Source organism: Plectropomus leopardus, chromosome 14, assembly GCF_026936395.1.
Source record: "Plectropomus leopardus strain MGB_pleo_1.0 chromosome 14, ASM2693639v1, whole genome shotgun sequence".
Taxonomy (NCBI): domain Eukaryota; kingdom Metazoa; phylum Chordata; class Actinopteri; order Perciformes; family Serranidae; genus Plectropomus; species Plectropomus leopardus.
The window spans coordinates 5125072-5143584 of record NC_142189.1 but is presented as its reverse complement, the minus strand read 5'-3'; the positions used below and the strand labels follow the sequence as shown (position 1 = coordinate 5143584).

The following is an 18513-nucleotide window of genomic DNA, read 5'->3' as shown; positions in this document are numbered from 1 at the left end:
CAATTTGAATGGGTTTCAATGGAGCATTTTTTGCACTTCACAGTATGAATGTAAGTCTTGTTCACACACTATCTTAGACCTATTGTAGGAACTGGGCTGGAAATTTAAAAAAGATTTAAAAGATTACACAAAATTACACAATCTTGCCAAAATGTATGCCATACGCATGAACACAGCCAAAATTAAGAAAACATGAAGAATGAAAAGCGTGTAAAATGTGTCAAACAGTCTCTAAGGGTTAACAGATCAGTGCTGGAGAAAGAGTAACAACTCAGCAAAAACACTCCCCAGATTACTAAAAAAATATATATTATAATATAAAATGAAGGACCACAAGATCACTGAATCTCATCCTGACATGAAATCTTCTCACACGAGGCCTCCGTATCACGAAAACTTCAGAGCTCACGTCCTGATAGCTGTGACTCTGCTACAGAGCCGTGGCTTTGCTTCAAAACGCTCAGCCATCATGTGACTGTAATCTTCATCCTCACAACAACTAATTCAAGAAAAATTCTTCCTCCTCCCCCTTCCTCTTTTCTGCAGCTCCTTCAAAGAAACCCGTCATCTCTCTCATTTCCTGTCTTGTCACAGAAGCGCTCCTTCATCCTAACAGTAAAGGCAGGTATTGGTAATGCATTAACGGACCGCAGACAGGGTGGCAGACACTTGAATGATCTAATTAGCCGTCATATTGGATTAGTCTGACTCACAAGGGGCGAAGAGACCAGACAAGCCCCCTTCGGGGCCCCTCAACATCCTCTTGAATCACAGTTTGTAGCCTTCGAGGGACATTCAGGATTAAACAACCACTTTTTCTCTCTATGAAAAGCAATAAGACAATTGAAAAGAGAGAAAAGAAAAAGGTCTGAGATTGCAGCCTAGCATTGAATCACTCCATTCAGGATATATTTATTCCTTTAAATCTGTGATGGAGTTTGTGCATTATCAGGAAGATACATGAGTTTGTGTGTGAACACGAAAATGTAGAAAAAACGTATACATTTTTGCAAATCAGCAGTGGCTGTGGCCAGTGCTGGACAGAGCATATCAGGCAACTTCGGTGCAGAAAAGACCTGAAATTATCTGTGTTGCAATTACTCTGTGGCAAATTGATTAATTCCACATTTGGTAAAATGCATGCACAATAAAAAACTGAAATGGTAAGAAACTTAAAGCCATGTCAGCAGTGTAGCTTTAAGCATGTTAATGCCTTACAGTCTGCTTTTGCTTCAGACTGAGATATCATTATTGCATGGACTGCCATGGAAACATTCATGGTCAGGCTTCATACAATTTTTTAAAAAATTGAAATAAATTTGCATGACATTTTTATGACTTGAAGGCAAATTTATAAGACCGTACATTGTCTGAAACAACGATCATTACTCCATATTGGTTGTTTTTTTAAAGGAAAAAAAAGGCAATTTTTTTGTTTTTAAATATTTTGGCCAATTTAAAAAAAAAAAAAAAGCATGCCAATTTTGTGGGCAATTTTTGAAGAAAAAATGTGATTTCATTAAAAATGTTTGGCAAAAAGAAAATTTGGGCAATATATTACTATTTGTTGTTGTTTTTAAATGACTTCCAAGTAAGTTTTCATGTTTTCTGTGAAAGTTCAAACAAATATAATGAAAACTTTTGTTGTTAATTTCTCCCCAAATTTAAACTCTGCTGTTTTTGTTGCCAAAACAACAGTAAAATACCGAGAAACTGTTATACAACTGTGCGAGACATTTTAGCAGCGTAAGACAAACACACAGAAACAGTCAACAATAAAGATTTAACTCACGTTATTTGGTGTGAAAGTCCATTGTCCTCTCTGTTGTGGAGATGAAATGTCCACATCATAAAGTGTCCCTCTGTCCTTTGTGTCCGTGATGTTTTTTGATGTCTTCGGTCTGTTGTTAACCATAAAACGTTAGCTAGCACTGTTAGCAACACTGGAAACAAGCTAACTCTCCTGTTAATTTAATTAAAAAACTGTTTCTAACTCTTTATTGTTGGTTGTGAAACAAGCATATGAATCGTTGTGCGACTAAATTCAATGTTTCTTTCCCAGAAATGTGTCCACTCTCCGTTTGACAGCAGTTTGACCGGATTTATGTACAATATTTATTAATCAAACGACGTTAACTCACCTGTCTTCAGTTGACTCGGTAAGGGTGCAGTACCATGTTTGACCACACGGGCTTTATGGAAATTACAGGTCATTACCAGGGGGGCGCTGTTTCACTCATCTGAGGAAAGACAGGCGAGAAGGGAAGAAGAGGCTGTTTACATAAAGAAAAGACAACAAAAATACAAAATATCTGTAAATATGACAAATAAAATACCAAATCTTATTATAAAAATGACAATGAGATCAATTTCTACAGAAATTGAGTTTTGCTTGCATTACTGCCTGACAAAAACAGAACAAAAAATTCTTGACATCCTTTTTTGTTGTGATCTACCCCAAAATCAGAATCAGAACCAGAACCAGAATCCGGTTTTATTGCAAAGCACATTTACATATAATATGAATAATATGGATATAATATATAATATAGACGCAATTTAAAAATATAGAAAGAAAATTTTCGTTCTTAAATCATTTTTTATTTATCTATTCTTTTAGTAAATATCCCTTGTATTATTTATTTTGCTGTTTGTGCAATGCCATTTTTGTTTATGATTTTATGAAGATATTGCATGCCTATATCAATTTACTTTAATTCTCTAATGTCTTTCTTTTTCTTACTCACTTTGGTCATCATTTTGTAAATGTGCTCTATAAATAAATCTCACTTGACAATAATCTATGTACCTATTTATTACTGACCTACTCACTATATATATATATATATATATATATATATATATATATATATATATATATATATATATACATAAATATTTATGAACTCATCCAACTTGTTTTGTCTCTGTCTGTTTTAACCATGGCTGTAAGGTTGGATATGGTTTTGGTTTTTATTTTAAAAAAAGACAGACATAGATAGTCAAACTTTATTGTCCATCTCAGCAGAAATTTTTCTTTGACTACCTTTGAACACAGCAGAGGCACTTAAATACACAAAACACAACACACCATTAAAATGCAAAAATAAACAAGATACAGTAGTGTAAATACACAGGTAAGAGCAATACGTTTTATAACCTCAAATCTCTTTACTCATACCTGTTTCTCACAGCTTCATCACTAGTTTTCCTCATTTCTTTAATCCACCACACAGAGGCGCAATAATCCCATTTATCTCACTCTTGACATTTTCTATAATTCAAACTTACCAATAATGAGCACAGACAGATGTGGATACTTTCTGCTCTGACACAAGCACGACTGTTGTTTGAAATGTTATAAACTCTTTAAAATGTTGAAATGAGAAGTTCCTATTCCTTGGACACCAATCAGCTCATAATTTCACCTACAACAAGACGTCAGCATTTTAGTATCTGTTTTATTTCAGTGAAAACTGATGTTAACTGGACAACTGATAAGAAACACAGGCTAGAGGCATGAAATTCCCCTGCTGTTTAATTTCAGTTTTAATTATTTTCATAAAACCACACAAAGCACTTGTTTGGGCGAGTAGGCAATTACACAAAAATAGAAGTCAACTTACATAAAAAGTACCCAAAACAACATAAAAAATAACCCAAAAAATAACCAAGCTAGGCGTGTGGTGATATTTTTTCAAGGACAGGTATCACACTTACATTAAGAAACATTACTGTCACCTGAACTGGTCGTTAAGAAATCACTGTTTCAGTAGAAAGTAGCAACAGGATGTATATAAAAAAGAATAGATCAGTGCAATTAGTCAAGATTAATTCAAAATTGCATTATCACCAAGTCCAATACCTAAATTTCAGAAGGTGTACATTTTTGACAAAAGAAAAATGTGTCATAATATACCATTATAAATAAAACAATGTGATGCCAGCCTACAAATAATATTCCAGACAGGGGCACATGCCCATTTGGTACAAAGATATGTCATCATTTTTATATTTTTAATTCAGTGAAAATTAAATTCAAATATCACCATTAAAAACTAAAAAAAAAAAAAAAGTACTGCAATCTGTCAAAAATAATTGCAACATTTTTCTGTTATGTTTTTTCTTGCATGTTGTGCAGCCCTAATAAAGAAGACAATATCAAGACGAATAACAAGTTTAGGAAAATTAATCAACAATGTTCCTTCACCCATAATTATGGGATTTGTTACCACCAAAAAGTGGAAAATGCAACAATTTCCATTGGGTTTAATGATGTTCCATCTCATTTATTTTACCTTATGTTATGATGAGTATCTTTCTTTAAAATTATGTGGTTATGGAGGGTATATGCACCTCTTTTTCTGGCTTTTTACAAGATAACCTATCAGCCAAAAAGCCATTGGAATATACCCACGCTCCCCTTCATAAACTACCCCTCTACCAAGTAGTGCACTCACATCATCGACGACTACAACACCACCGGTTATTCTACTAAGTAGCGTTGACAGGACAGATAACCAGAGAGGCAGAGTTTTTACCATCCAGATTTGCACTGGGAAGGAAGACTGGGAAGAGTTTTTCCATGAAGGAGCAGCCAGTGTAGGCGTAAATAAGAGCTGCAGCATCAACATCATAAAAGGAGACCAGACCCTCGTCATAATCTACAAACACCCCGACCTTCTCAGGCTTTGACTTCAGAGAGAGAACGATACAGTTCTCAGTCAGAGAATGGTGGACATTTTCATTAATAAACCACACTGTCCAGTAACCATTATTAGTGCAAACACTGTACAGCGCCTTTCTGTCAACTGACTCTCTGGCAACTCCTAAACCCCATTTAGTCTTCCCTTTAACCTGAACTTCAAAGTAAAATCTTCCTGAAGAAACAAATTGCTTCCCTAAGACACAGAGAAATGCATAAAATCTGTTTGGGTTATCTGGGACATTCTTCCGTACAAGACCACAATGTACTTGTTTCCCATCTTCAGACAGGATGAGTTGCTGATTTGCTGTATCAGGATCCAGAGTGACGTCCACCGCATACTGCTGGACTGTCTTCAGATCAATCTCTGTGAGCAGCCTCTTTATCTCATTTTTGAGCATCTTTACCAACTGAGAAACAGCTGTCCTCACAGTCCCCTCATACAAAGGTGGACAGACTTTGACATCTTTCCAGTCTCTGGTTGGCTGAACAGCATTCACAGATTTAAAGCTCTGAAGGAAGTTAAGGTGGTCTTCTGAGTGTGAGAGCTGCCTCATCTCAGCACTCCTCTTCTTCAGCTCAGAGATTTCCTCTTCCAGCTCTTTGATGAAACCTTCAGCCTGTTTTTCTGTCCTTCTGTGCTTTTCTTCCACCGTCTCAATGACTTTGGCCTGGTTTCTCTCTAGAGCTTCCCTCAGCTTGGTGAAGACCTGAATACTCTCTGCTATCTCTCTGTCTGCAGCTTTCGTGCTGACATTGACTGAGTGTTTGAACTCTTGAATCTTAAGTTGTTTCTTGCTGATCAACTGCTGAATGTCAGCCTCTGTCTCACACAGATCTGCCAACTTTCGTTCATATTCCTCTTTAAGAGGAACAACATCATGTGACTTGTGCTCTGAAACAATGCAGAGACTGCAGACACACGTCTGGTCAGTTTTACAGAACAGCTCCAGCTGTTTATCGTGCTCTGTGCATATCCTTCCTTCCAGGTTCTCCAAAGGGTTGATCAGCTGATGTCTTTTTAGGCGTGACACTGTCAGATGAGGCTCCAGGTGAGTCTCACAGTAGGAGACAAGACACACCAGGCAGGACTTCAGGGCCTTCAGTTTGGTTCCCGTGCAGATGTCACAGAGAACATCTCCTGGTTCAGGAGCTCGTCTTCTTAAGCTGATGACTTTTTGTTGGGTTGACTGTCTGAAGTGAGCAACCATCTCAGAGACAAAAGTGTTGACCTGCAGCTCAGGTCTTGTGTAGAATTTTTTTTTACAGTTGGGACAGTCAAAAAAAACACAATTATCCCAGTGTTCAGTGATGCACTTCTTGCAGAAGTTGTGTCCGCACGATGTGCTGACTGGATCAGTTAACACATCCAAACAGATGGAGCACAGAAACTGATCTTCACAGAGCGACGTGCTGGCAGCAGCCATATCTGTGCCATGAGAACAGAAGCGAAACTGTGAAAAAGCAAAACTACAACTACAGAATGATTTATTAACTATTAAAAACTACAAAAGTATGATCATTCTGATGTAGGAGGACATTTTGTAACATATAGCTACACAGCACATAGGTCAAAGTTTTGACAAGTAATTTGACAAGTTTTGATTTTAAATGACAAAAGTAACACACCCTGTTTGAGCATAGCACAGGTATGTGGTAACACTGGTTGTTTAAATACAGAAGATAAAATTAGCTATTTTATTAATTAGCTATTAGTGCTCACCAGTGTGCAGAGACGTGAAATAGTTCACTTTTTGTACTTCAGAGAGAAACAGACAGACGTGTCTTCACTGCAGCGCTCCGGTCTAGTTTACAAACTTTCACTTTCATTTCAGGAGTCTCATGTTGGTTTAAAACAGCTCCTGCTGACTTTTGCTCCGCCTCTCATACCATGCATTTATTAGAGTGCAAAGTACCACACCTTCTCACATTTCACACAAACGTCTCATATAATGATGAAGTTCTGACATTTTATATCCAAGAGTACAAAGGTCAAAAGTGACATTATAATGTTGTGCAAAAACACTTTTCTGACTATTGACAGAACAAAAAGAGAGACATTTGGTCAGATACTGAATTGGTGACAGTAATCATGAAACTGTCCTGATTGTATAATCTTCTGCGCTGCCGAGGGAAGATGTATGTGAAGCCTTCATGTTTTCACAGACGTGGATTTAAACTGTAAGTGCCACTTGACTGGTGTGTAGACACATACAAACGCAAGGCGGTTATTGTAGCTTTTCATATTGTACAACCTCAATACAGATAGCAAAATCCACATAATTATAAGAAATCAACACTGTTCATTACCACTAAATTGTGGAATTTGTTACATTAATAAGTGGAAATTGCGAGATTTTCCTTCAGGATTGATAAAGTTCTACCTTAATTCAACGTGAGTCTTCTCCCAGAAAACTGTTTTTGTATTTAAGTAGGGTTGACAGGACAGATGATCAGAGGGACAGCATTTTTACCACCCTGATTTGCACCAGGAAGGAAGACTGGGAAGAGTTTTTCCATGAAGGAGCAGCCAGTATAGGTGAAAATAAGAGCTGCAGCATCAACATCATAAAAGGAGACCAGACCCTCGTCATAATCTACAAACACCCGACCTTCTCAGGCTTCGACTTCAGAGACAGATCGACAAGGGTCTCTGTAAAAACACTGTAGACATTTTGTCTTCTCAAACGGATTGTCCAGTAGCCACCCTTAGGGCTAAAGGTGGGTCGCCCCTTTCTGTCGACTGACTCACTGGCAACTCCTAAACCCCAGTTAGGCTTCCCTTTAACCAGAACCTCGAAGTAAAATCTTCCTGAAGACACAAACTGCCTCCCTAAGACGCAGAGACCAGTACGAAATCTCTTTGGGTTATCTGGGAGATTATTCCACAAAGGACTGTGATGTACTTGTTTCCCATCTTCAGACAGGATGAGTTGAGTATTTGCTGTATCAGGATCCAGAGCGACATCCACCGCATACTGCTGGACTGTCTTCAGCTTGGTCTCTTTGAGAAACCTTTTCGTTTCCTTTTTCAGCATCTTAGCAACAGCTGTCTGAACATCCCCCTTATATAAAGGAGGACAGACTTTGACATCTGTCCACTTCTTGAAGCGGCTTTTCGTGGATGGAAAGTTCTGGAGGAAGTAAACGTGGTCTTTTGAGTCCAAGAGCCGCTCCAGCTCAGCACTTCTCTTCTTCAGCTCAGAGGTTTCCTGTTCCAGCTCCGCTATGAAGCCCTCAGCCTGTTTTTCTGTCATTCGGTGCTTTTCTTCAGTCTTCTTAATGACTTTGGCCTCTTTTCTCTCTAGAGTCTTCCTGAGCTTGGTGAAGACACGACTGATGTCTGCTAGCTCTCTGTCCATACTTTCTTTGCTGGTGTTGATCGAATGTTTGAACTCTTGGATCTTTTCTTGCCTCCCCTTAATCACATAATTAATTTTCGCCTTTGTCTTCTGCAGTTTGGCTTTTTTTCTTTCATATTCAAGAGGAACAACTTCATGTGACTCGTGGTTTGAGACATGACAGATCGTGCAGACATATGTCTGGTGGGTCCTACAGAACAGTTCCAGAGGTTTAGAGCGCTTCTTACGTTTCTTTCTCTTAGGTTTCTCCCAAGGGTTGATCAGCTGATGATTTTTCAGGTGTGACTCTATCAGATGAGGCTCCAGGTGAGTCTCACAGAAGGAGACCGAACACACCAGGCAGGTCTTCAGAGCCTTGAGTTTGGTTCCCGTGCAGATGTCACAGAGAACGTGTCCTGGTTCAGCAGCTCGTTGCTTTGAGCTGCTGCATTTTTGTTGGGTTGACTGTCTGAAGTCAGCAACCATCTCAGAGACAAAAGTATTAACCTGCAGCTCAGGTCTCGTGTCAAAATTTCTGTTGCAGTTGGGACAGTCATAAAGGACATTACTATCCCAGTGTTCAGTGATGCACTTCTTGCAGAAGTTGTGTCCACATGGTGTGCTGACTGGATCAGTTAACACATGCAAACAGATGGAGCACAGAAACTGATCTTCACAGAGCGACGTGCTGGCAGCAGCCATATCTGTGCCATGAGAACAGAAGCGAAACTGTGAAAAAGCAAAACTACAGAATGATTTATTAACTATTAAAAACTACAAAAGTATGATCATTCTGATGTAGTAGGACATTTTGTAACATATAGCTACACAGCACATAGGTCAAAGTTTTGACAAGTAATTTGACAAGTTTTGATTTTAAATGACAAAAGTAACACACCCTGTTTGAGCATAGCACAGGTATGTGGTAACACTGGTTGTTTAAATACAGAAGATAAAATTAGCTATTTTATTAATTAGCTATTAGTGCTCACCAGTGTGCAGAGACGTGAAATAGTTCACTTTTTGTACTTCAGAGAGAAACAGACAGACGTGTCTTCACTGCAGCGCTCCGGTCTAGTTTACAAACTTTCACTTTCATTTCCGGAGTGTCATGTTGGTTTAAAACAGCTCCTGCTGACTTTTGCTCCGCCTCTCATACCATGCATTTATTAGAGTGCAAAGTACCACACCTTCTCACATTTCACACAAACGTCTCATATAATGATGAAGTTCTGACATTTTATATCCAAGAGTACAAAGGTCAAAAGTGACATTATAATGTTGTGCAAAAACACTTTTCTGACTATTGACAGAACAAAAAGAGAGACATTTGGTCAGATACTGAATTGGTGACAGTAATCATGAAACTGTCCTGATTGTATAATCTTCTGCGCTGCCGAGGGAAGATGTATGTGAAGCATTCATGTTTTCACAGACGTGGATTTAAACTGTAAGTGCCACTTGACTGGTGTGTAGACACATACAAACGCAAGGCGGTTATTGTAGCTTTTCATATTGTACAACCTCAATACAGATAGCAAAATCCACATAATTATAATCAGAAGATAAGAAATCAACACTGTTCATTACCACTAAATTGTGGAATTTGTTACATTAATAAGTGGAAATTGCGAGATTTTCCTTCAGGATTGATAAAGTTCTACCTTAATTCAACGTGAGTCTTCTCCCAGAAAACTGTTTTTGTATTTAAGTAGGGTTGACAGGACAGATGATCAGAGGGACAGCATTTTTACCACCCTGATTTGCACCAGGAAGGAAGACTGGGAAGAGTTTTTCCATGAAGGAGCAGCCAGTATAGGTGAAAATAAGAGCTGCAGCATCAACATCATAAAAGGAGACCAGACCCTCGTCATAATCTACAAACACCCCGACCTTCTCAGGCTTCGACTTCAGAGACAGATCGACAAGGGTCTCTGTAAAAACACTGTAGACATTTTGTCTTCTCAAACGGATTGTCCAGTAGCCACCCTTAGGGCTAAAGGTGGGTCGCCCCTTTCTGTCGACTGACTCACTGGCAACTCCTAAACCCCAGTTAGGCTTCCCTTTAACCAGAACCTCGAAGTAAAATCTTCCTGAAGACACAAACTGCCTCCCTAAGACGCAGAGACCAGTACGAAATCTCTTTGGGTTATCTGGGAGATTATTCCACAAAGGACTGTGATGTACTTGTTTCCCATCTTCAGACAGGATGAGTTGAGTATTTGCTGTATCAGGATCCAGAGCGACATCCACCGCATACTGCTGGACTGTCTTCAGCTTGGTCTCTTTGAGAAACCTTTTCGTTTCCTTTTTCAGCATCTTAGCAACAGCTGTCTGAACATCCCCCTTATATAAAGGAGGACAGACTTTGACATCTGTCCACTTCTTGAAGCGGCTTTTCGTGGATGGAAAGTTCTGGAGGAAGTAAACGTGGTCTTTTGAGTCCAAGAGCCGCTTCAGCTCAGCACTTCTCTTCTTCAGCTCAGAGGTTTCCTGTTCCAGCTCCGCTATGAAGCCCTCAGCCTGTTTTTCTGTCATTCGGTGCTTTTCTTCAGTCTTCTTAATGACTTTGGCCTCTTTTCTCTCTAGAGTCTTCCTGAGCTTGGTGAAGACACGACTGATGTCTGCTAGCTCTCTGTCCATACTTTCTTTGCTGGTGTTGATCGAATGTTTGAACTCTTGGATCTTTTCTTGCCTCCCCTTAATCACATAATTAATTTTCGCCTTTGTCTTCTGCAGTTTGGCTTTTTTTCTTTCATATTCAAGAGGAACAACTTCATGTGACTCGTGGTTTGAGACATGACAGATCGTGCAGACATATGTCTGGTGGGTCCTACAGAACAGTTCCAGAGGTTTAGAGCGCTTCTTACGTTTCTTTCTCTTAGGTTTCTCCCAAGGGTTGATCAGATAATGATTTTTCAGGTGTGACTCTATCAGATGAGGCTCCAGGTGAGTCTCACAGAAGGAGACCGAACACACCAGGCAGGTCTTCAGAGCCTTGAGTTTGGTTCCCGTGCAGATGTCACAGAGAACGTGTCCTGGTTCAGCAGCTCGTTGCTTTGAGCTGCTGCATTTTTGTTGGGTTGACTGTCTGAAGTCAGCAACCATCTCAGAGACAAAAGTATTAACCTGCAGCTCAGGTCTCGTGTCAAAATTTCTGTTGCAGTTGGGACAGTCATAAAGGACATTACTATCCCAGTGTTCAGTGATGCACTTCTTGCAGAAGTTGTGTCCACATGGTGTGCTGACTGGATCAGTTAACACATGCAAACAGATGGAGCACAGAAACTGATCTTCACAGAGCGACGTGCCGGCAGCAGCCATATCTGTGCCATGAGAACAGAAGCGAAACTGTGAAAAAGCAAATCTACAACAAAAGAATTCTTAATTATTTGTTCAAAAGTATCAAAGTATGATTATTACAGTGTTAACAGACAGTTTTGTAATGTAGCAGCACCTAAGTGAAAATTTGCTTCGGCACATTTGAATAACAAAAAGGCACACCCTGTTTGAGCACAGCGCAGGTATGTGGTAATGCTGGTTGTTTAGACACAGTTGAATGTGAAAAAGCAGAACTAGAATTACAAAAGTATTGATTATTTGTTTAAAATGATCATAGTGCGATTAGTACAATGTAAGGAGACAATTTTGTTACATATATCTACACTGCACATAAGTGTTGTTTTAAATGACAAAAATAACATGCCCTGTTTTAGCACATTGCAGGTATGTGGCAATGCTTGTTGTTTAAAAACACTAGATAAAATTAGCTGTACTCACCGTTGTGCAGAGATGCTGTCGTCTAGCTCACAAAGACACTTTAAACCGAGTGTACTGTATTCTGTCTTTAAAGAGACCAAAAACAGGTGTATAAACTACAGTACGTCTGCTGCTTTCACAAACTGTTGGTTTCATTTCAGGAGTCTGAATTGAAGCTCACCTGTCCTGCCTTTGCTCCGCCTTTTGGTTTGAATTTGCCAATTAGTTTTTTTTCTCACAGTCCTCAGCTTCATTAGAATGACTCACTGTACCGCTGACAAAATATTTAAATGAGGAACAAAGAACAGGTTTTTTTTTCTCAAACCGTGCATCAAATCAATAGCGAAACACTGCAGTCAACAGATCAGGATCGCAAAACCTTTTCATTAACCTCTTAACTTGATATTCCCTCCCTCGTTGCATCTGAGTGGCCCCGGGGTCCTCTCAGCCACCACTTACTGTAACAAGGGCTGCAAATGAGATAACACACACACACACACACACACACACACACAAACGCACACTGACTAGCGCTTAGCATGCAAATGACATGCCCTACCATATACACCCAGATCGTCTCACTCACTCACTCTCAGCTGGTCAGCTTTTAATGAGCACCGCCTGAGTCACACACACGTCTGTTCAAAGTAGCACTGGGTAAGCTAGGAATCTCTCTCTCTCTCTCTCTCACACCCACACACACACACACACACACACACACACACCTGCAAATGATCATACAGAGCCGCATTAATAATGTATGAGGAGGAAAATGCTCTGAGAAAGGGTTATTAGTGTTTTTAATTAATTGTTCTTTCTGCAGCCTGAGGAGGTGCTCCTGTGCTTCTGATTTATATATACACTGAGAGGGGAGAAGAGGAGGAGGAGGAGGAGGGACCTGGGAGAAAAGAAGAGAAGAGAAGAGAAGAAAGAAAGACTTTTTTAACTTCTAAAATAAATTTTATTAATCAATGTAAGCGTCCTGCTGCCACACCAGAAAAAAAAAGATCAGTACCAAGTGATAACGTGAAGTTTGTAATTATAACTAGATGATTTTCATGTTTTAACAAGATAGTTTCCTGTAATTACATCATACAAACTTATCAGGTTCAGCTTTTCTTGTTATGAGGACAGGAGAGAGAGAGAAAGTAAGAAAGAAAGAAAGACAAGGGGGAAAGAGGAGGAGAAAAGGCCAAAAATTACACGAACAGAGAGAGACAAACTGAAAGACAAAGGGAATAGTTAGAAAAGGGGGAAGGAGAATGGCAGACAGAAGACTGATAAAAATCCACCATTAATCTCTTTTTCACACTTTGTATCATATCTTTTCCTTTGTAACAACAGTAGTAACACCTTCATGTAAAATAAAACATATTTTAAGTTGAATAATTGGTCAAAAAGTAAAAGAGGAGCAAAGAAAAAGATGATACAAATTCAGAGGATGCAGTATCGTATTTCCGCCACTGGATGGCGCCGACTGACCATCCCTGTTCTGTTACCGCGGGGTCGTTCAGGTCAGCTGCCTCCCCGCTTCTCCTCATTTTCATTCCCTCATAAAGAAGCACATCGGACCAATCGTTCATAAATAATTTATCATATTTCACCTTCGCTGATGGCATGCAGTGAAGTTTGTCAGTTTATCAGTTATTTAAGGACACAGTGTTTAAAAAAAGCTGTGCTGCATGTGGCTCAGCTATGACAAGTGGCAGGTTTTAATTGGGAATATCAATAAGTTAACTTTTTTTGTGACCAATTGTTTATTTTTAACACAACTTGCAGGTATAAATCGAGCAATAAATGCTGTCAATATGACTGATATAAATATCAATAATAACTAATGAAATACATATTTTACATTCCCTTAACAAATAGAGTAACAAAATAAATATTATGCAGGCCTATTACTATGACAGAGACAACATCAGATACAAAGAAGCAAAATAAATAAATAAACACCTGCATCTTTTCAAAGGTCCCCGACCCTAACCCACTACTTCCCCATGGGTCTTTCTCCAACTTCCATTACACATATACAAAGTTTCTTACATGTGCACTATAAGATAAATAAATTAATAAGTTAACAAAGAAGCATAAATATAAATTTATATCATATTTCTAGCTGAGTTGAGTGCCTCCTCCCTTGCCTCCTTAATAAGGTACCTTTTGACTGTAGCTGTACATAAATAATATCCTGTGATGCTGCTGAGTTTTTCTTAAATTCAAAGTTTTCATGGGAAATGATATGAAACTACAGGTCTTCAGGGTTCGGTCTGATGAACTGGATTCTAAAAAAGGCTCATGAAAATGTAATAGGGCATCATGGACGGAGAAGACCCAGGACAAACCTCTGCTTTTATACTGTTACATCTGCTACAGGTAGTGCTGCCAAAAATACACAACCACCATTACAATTACTGCTGCTGCTGCCTCTGTTTTTACTGCGGGGCCCAGCCAAGCCTCTTTAGGGTCTTTAGCGAGATCTGCCAACCCCAACCTGCCTCCCTAAATGTGCAAACTTTAATAGGTAATTCAGTTTTTTTTGACTGAAATAACAAATACTGGTAAAACATTAATTTAACTCTATGAAACCTGGATCAGCATCACTTTTCTTGTGCTGCTTTCAGATGCCTTTACAAGTATTTAAACCTTCAAATCTTTGTTTGAAAGCAAAAAAAAAAAAGGTCATGGGCAACTTGGCGAGAACTGTTCTGCAAATTGCAAGAAAATACTAGATTTGGATTATTATTTTTTAACAAGGGAAAAACATCCCCAAAACTATATTTATACAAAAATTATCATATATATTTTTCACACATTTACTGATTTTAAGTTTTTTTTTTAAAAGTAATTTCCTTGTTTGTTTTATTTTTTTATTTGTTTTTTTCTGCTAATTTTTAAGTAATTTTCTTGTACTTTTTTTTATTTTATTTAATTTTAAAATGCGTCACCCAACATTACAACGATTAACTAACTTTCCAAATGATATTATCTAATTTCCCCTGCATGTGGCATAAAACACTACATTTTTCCATAATTTTTTTCCTGCCTCTTAAATAATAAAAAAAAATAGCTCTGTGAAGTGAGCTGTTTATCACTGCTTCCTTATCACGTGCTATCATTAAAAAATAAAAATATTAACACTGTGATATAACTATTAATGTGCCTCCTGGAATCTACGTTTCCACGGTAACAAAACATAATGTGCGTAAATACGTGCACAGGGCTGGAAATTTAATTACAGGTGGACATTATTATGAGATAATATCAGTGTGGGGTTGACTCTTGGCCCGTCGGAGGGCACGGCGGCTTCATAACGATGAAATAAGTGACTCTTTTCTCCTTTGTTGTCGTCTCAAAGAGGAGAGATTGATTCTCTGATTCATTCTCTGAGATACAAAAACCTTAATGTAGCCTTTCACTCTCCCTCCTCCTCCTTCTCCTCCTACTCCTCCTCCTCATCTCGCCATCTTCAACACAACACCTCACTCTCATGTTCCAGGTTAACTCAATTACACAGAATTATCCGCTCCTCCCTGGCTCCTCACGTGCTGCTGCCGAGGCCATTTCTCAAACCACTGCCATTAAAAAAAAACTAAAGCTGACACTGGAGGTCCACTCTGTAACCACTTATGTTTTTACATGAGCTGACGGTTGAAGTAGTCCTCAGAGCTCCACTAATCGTTACTTTGAATCAAGCGACCACAGCTCGGGGCGCACAGCAGCTCATCTGGTAGATCGGGCACCACAAGTAAAGAGACGTGGTGTTAAATACTCGGTGCTGTACAGAGCAGAAGTAGACACAAAATTACTAAAAGTAAGAGTACGGACACTAGAAGATGCTCCCATGAACATTTATCACATGTGACTAGGTTTGGGTGATAAAACGATAACAATATCAATCGTGATATAACTTTTCCTCGATTGAAATATGAGATAAAGTCGATAGAACGCATACAGCCATGTTTTCACAGACAACACGAACAGCCAATGATAATAACAATAGCGCTGCAGCGAACCAAACGCAGCGAACAACACTGACTCTAGAAAACAGCTGAGTGTTTGACAACCGAGTCGTATGTGCTTCCACAGCGTTTCATTATCAGGATCAAACAGCTCCGACTAACACAGTGAGATAGACAAACAGAGCGCAGCTTCTCCTCACAGCACCAAAGTGTCTGAAACTGACACATTTGCAGAGGTGGAAAATGACTTCTTCAGACTTCTACAGACTACTTTCTGTTAGTTTCAGGTTTTTTCAGACTTTGGATGAATTATTTAGAAACACCAGGACGCATCGCTCCGTGTCTCATCCAGCTGCTCGCGCTGAGCTCTCATTATTGTTACCAGGGGCAGATGTAATGTTTTGGGGGCCCGGGGCCGCAAGCTCATGACCTTATTTTCAGCCTTTCTCTAACTGTGAATGTTGGCAGCCTGCCAATATTCCCTAAGTTTACAGAAGTTGAAGTCAGAGTCCTGCAGTCAGGAGAGGTTGGCCTATTATCAATTTAAATTATTATTATTACAATTATCACTATAACTACTACTATCAATAACATTTTCCTGAAGTTTGTTTAAGATGGAGCTTTTCATTTTTATATAATGCTGGAAAGTTTAATATTTAATATGTTTATTACACTCCAATACACTATGGTCACATAAAACTGTGTCAGTGAACTATGAGGGCAAAACACAAACCACAAAAACACATTAAAAAGAAAAGTTATCGTTCATTAATCGTAATTGAAGTAAAATATTCAAGTAATCTTGATTAACATATAATACTGATTTTGGGTTTGAGGTTCAGAGCTTTGTTGGGAGAAAATTTAAGTGACTAGACCTCTATGAATTTTAGTAAAATAGGTCCTCCCGTTGGTGTTGCCTGTTCTACAGTTTGTTATGTTCAATGTCTGACAGAAAATAAATATTTAAACCAAAATTAACCTCATGAGATCTTCATATCTCACTTAGGAGTAAAAGGAAACCTTTAAGCTTGACAGAAGTAGTGATTTGGTGTATATCGTGATATATATCGATATCGTCTGATATGAAAAAAACGATCGTGATGAGACTTTTTTCCGTACGTGACGTTTCCTTTTTCCTTTTCGAAATGTCAAACATGGAGGTAACAAACGCTCATGTATCCCCTCTCTCTTCCCCTTTCACTCTGAAGCTATCCTATACATAAACGCAAAAAACCCATAAATAAATAAATACACTAAGAACAACATAAACGCTCTAAAAGCCCTGACACACCAAACTGACATCAAAGGAGTTCAGGCCAAGAAATAATTTGCTCAACAACTGAAAAACAGCAGAACATAATCAGGTCATCAACAGTTTAAATAAACAGAAAAGATTTCGTACATGTACTCGCTTAAATTGCCACGAGCATAACGAGAGAGCAGAATGACTCGTTGAGATGAGATGACTGAAGCTGCACGAGACCACGTGACCAACGAGGTGCCCCCACTTCCTCCTCCTCCCCAAAGCTGCCACTGTGAGGTGGCAGGTGAAATATTAATCTTCTAGGATTTATGATGGAGTACAGCGGGTGTAAAGAGAGAGAGAGAGATCGGCTGGTGAATAGAGATATTAAAGCAGCACTTCAGGTGAGAGGTAGAGGTGAACGAGGAAAGAGGGGGAGTAGAAAGAGAGACAGCTATGGTGCTCTTTTGCCTCCTTACTGCCTTTTATTGCGGAAACTCATATTATCTCCATTTATTTAAACACGTCACAAAACCTGCCAGTTCAGTTATTGACAATGTAGATATTTTAATGCAAAGTATCAAAAATCTTCCTGAAATATGTTGATTTGTACTAAGTACTATGTGATGTTGGGCCATCTCAGACGAGAGATAACCATTGTGACAGAAATGTGACGATATCTTTAGTCGTGGCTCTGAAACGGCACTCCATCGTCGTACAGTAAAACCGAGGTTCAAGGACGGCCACAGTGTCAGAAAGTTGGGATTAGCATCTCACTGCGGGACGGCTGTTATGACCGACGTCCACTAACTAACCAACAGAAATGCAGCATTAAACGGTGCACTGATCAGCGCCGAGCTGCTAAATGCGAAAAGATGCTAATACTTATTCTGAGCTGTTGTTGCAAAATCGGTGTGCCGTGTTGCTCTTTTTTTCCCCAGCCACGACCGCATCCACATTCTCCTCCACCTTTTTTCATCACGCATAAATGCCACTACAGCGAGGGTTCAATTTGTTTGTTTACATTTTGCTCTTACCACTGCAGCGGCGTAGATGAATGAGGCATGCCGACGTTTTGTTCTTGTGCACTGACGTTGACGGACCTACGTCATCACCCGCAGCTCAGTAGGTGATGTCATTATACAGTCTGCATACACCAACGCCCTATGCAAGTTTATCAAGATCCATGTTTAGTTTAATGTTTCGTGCAAGAAGCGTTGCCATGTAAACAGCCCCTCTGGTGAGACTCATACAGACACAAAAAGGTGCTTTTGGCATCGCTTTCACGGTTACAAGAATTAAATGGATGCAAAGTCACAGTGACCTTGATCTTTGACGACCAAAATCTACTCGTTCATTATTGAGTCAAAGTGGACATTTGTGCCAAATCTGAAGAACTTCCCTCGAGGCATTCTTGAGATATGACACTCACGAGAGTGGGACGTATTTACAGATAAACACCCGAAAACATAATTTCAATGTCACCTGCAGATTCAGAGCAGC

At 39.2% G+C, this 18513-nt stretch overlaps 3 protein-coding genes and 1 pseudogene across 5 annotated transcripts in view; all 4 read right to left on the bottom strand.

The window, feature by feature from the left end:
• Positions 1-2240, bottom strand: part of LOC121953244 (protein jagged-2-like) — a 107645-nt gene extending 105405 nt beyond the window's left edge. For both annotated transcript variants that reach the window (XM_042500225.2, XM_088087528.1), the window contains exons 1-2: positions 2142-2240; positions 1793-1901 (exon numbers count right to left, since the gene is read on the bottom strand). The gene's annotated coding sequence lies outside the window, so the exon portion shown is untranslated. The remainder of the gene's footprint in view (positions 1-1792; positions 1902-2141) is intronic.
• Positions 2241-2995: 755 nt separating this feature from the next.
• Positions 2996-6537, bottom strand: LOC121963268 (E3 ubiquitin-protein ligase TRIM21-like). Its single transcript, XM_088087598.1, has 2 exons — positions 6429-6537; positions 2996-6134 (listed from the first exon to the last, which is right to left on the bottom strand). Exon 2 carries the CDS (start codon positions 6130-6132, stop codon positions 4495-4497), a length of 1638 nt encoding a protein of 545 aa, XP_087943724.1. The 5' UTR covers positions 6133-6134; positions 6429-6537; the 3' UTR covers positions 2996-4494.
• Positions 6538-6589: 52 nt separating this feature from the next.
• Positions 6590-9134, bottom strand: LOC121953576 (E3 ubiquitin-protein ligase TRIM39-like; annotated as a pseudogene). Its single transcript, XR_015778711.1, has 2 exons — positions 9039-9134; positions 6590-8750 (listed from the first exon to the last, which is right to left on the bottom strand). The product of XR_015778711.1 is annotated as an E3 ubiquitin-protein ligase TRIM39-like (transcript).
• On the bottom strand, positions 8781-11966 carry LOC121953685 (E3 ubiquitin-protein ligase TRIM39-like). Its single transcript, XM_088087599.1, has 2 exons — positions 11827-11966; positions 8781-11372 (listed from the first exon to the last, which is right to left on the bottom strand). Exon 2 carries the CDS (start codon positions 11368-11370, stop codon positions 9754-9756), a length of 1617 nt encoding a protein of 538 aa, XP_087943725.1. The 5' UTR covers positions 11371-11372; positions 11827-11966; the 3' UTR covers positions 8781-9753.
• Positions 11967-18513: the final 6547 nt, after the last annotated feature.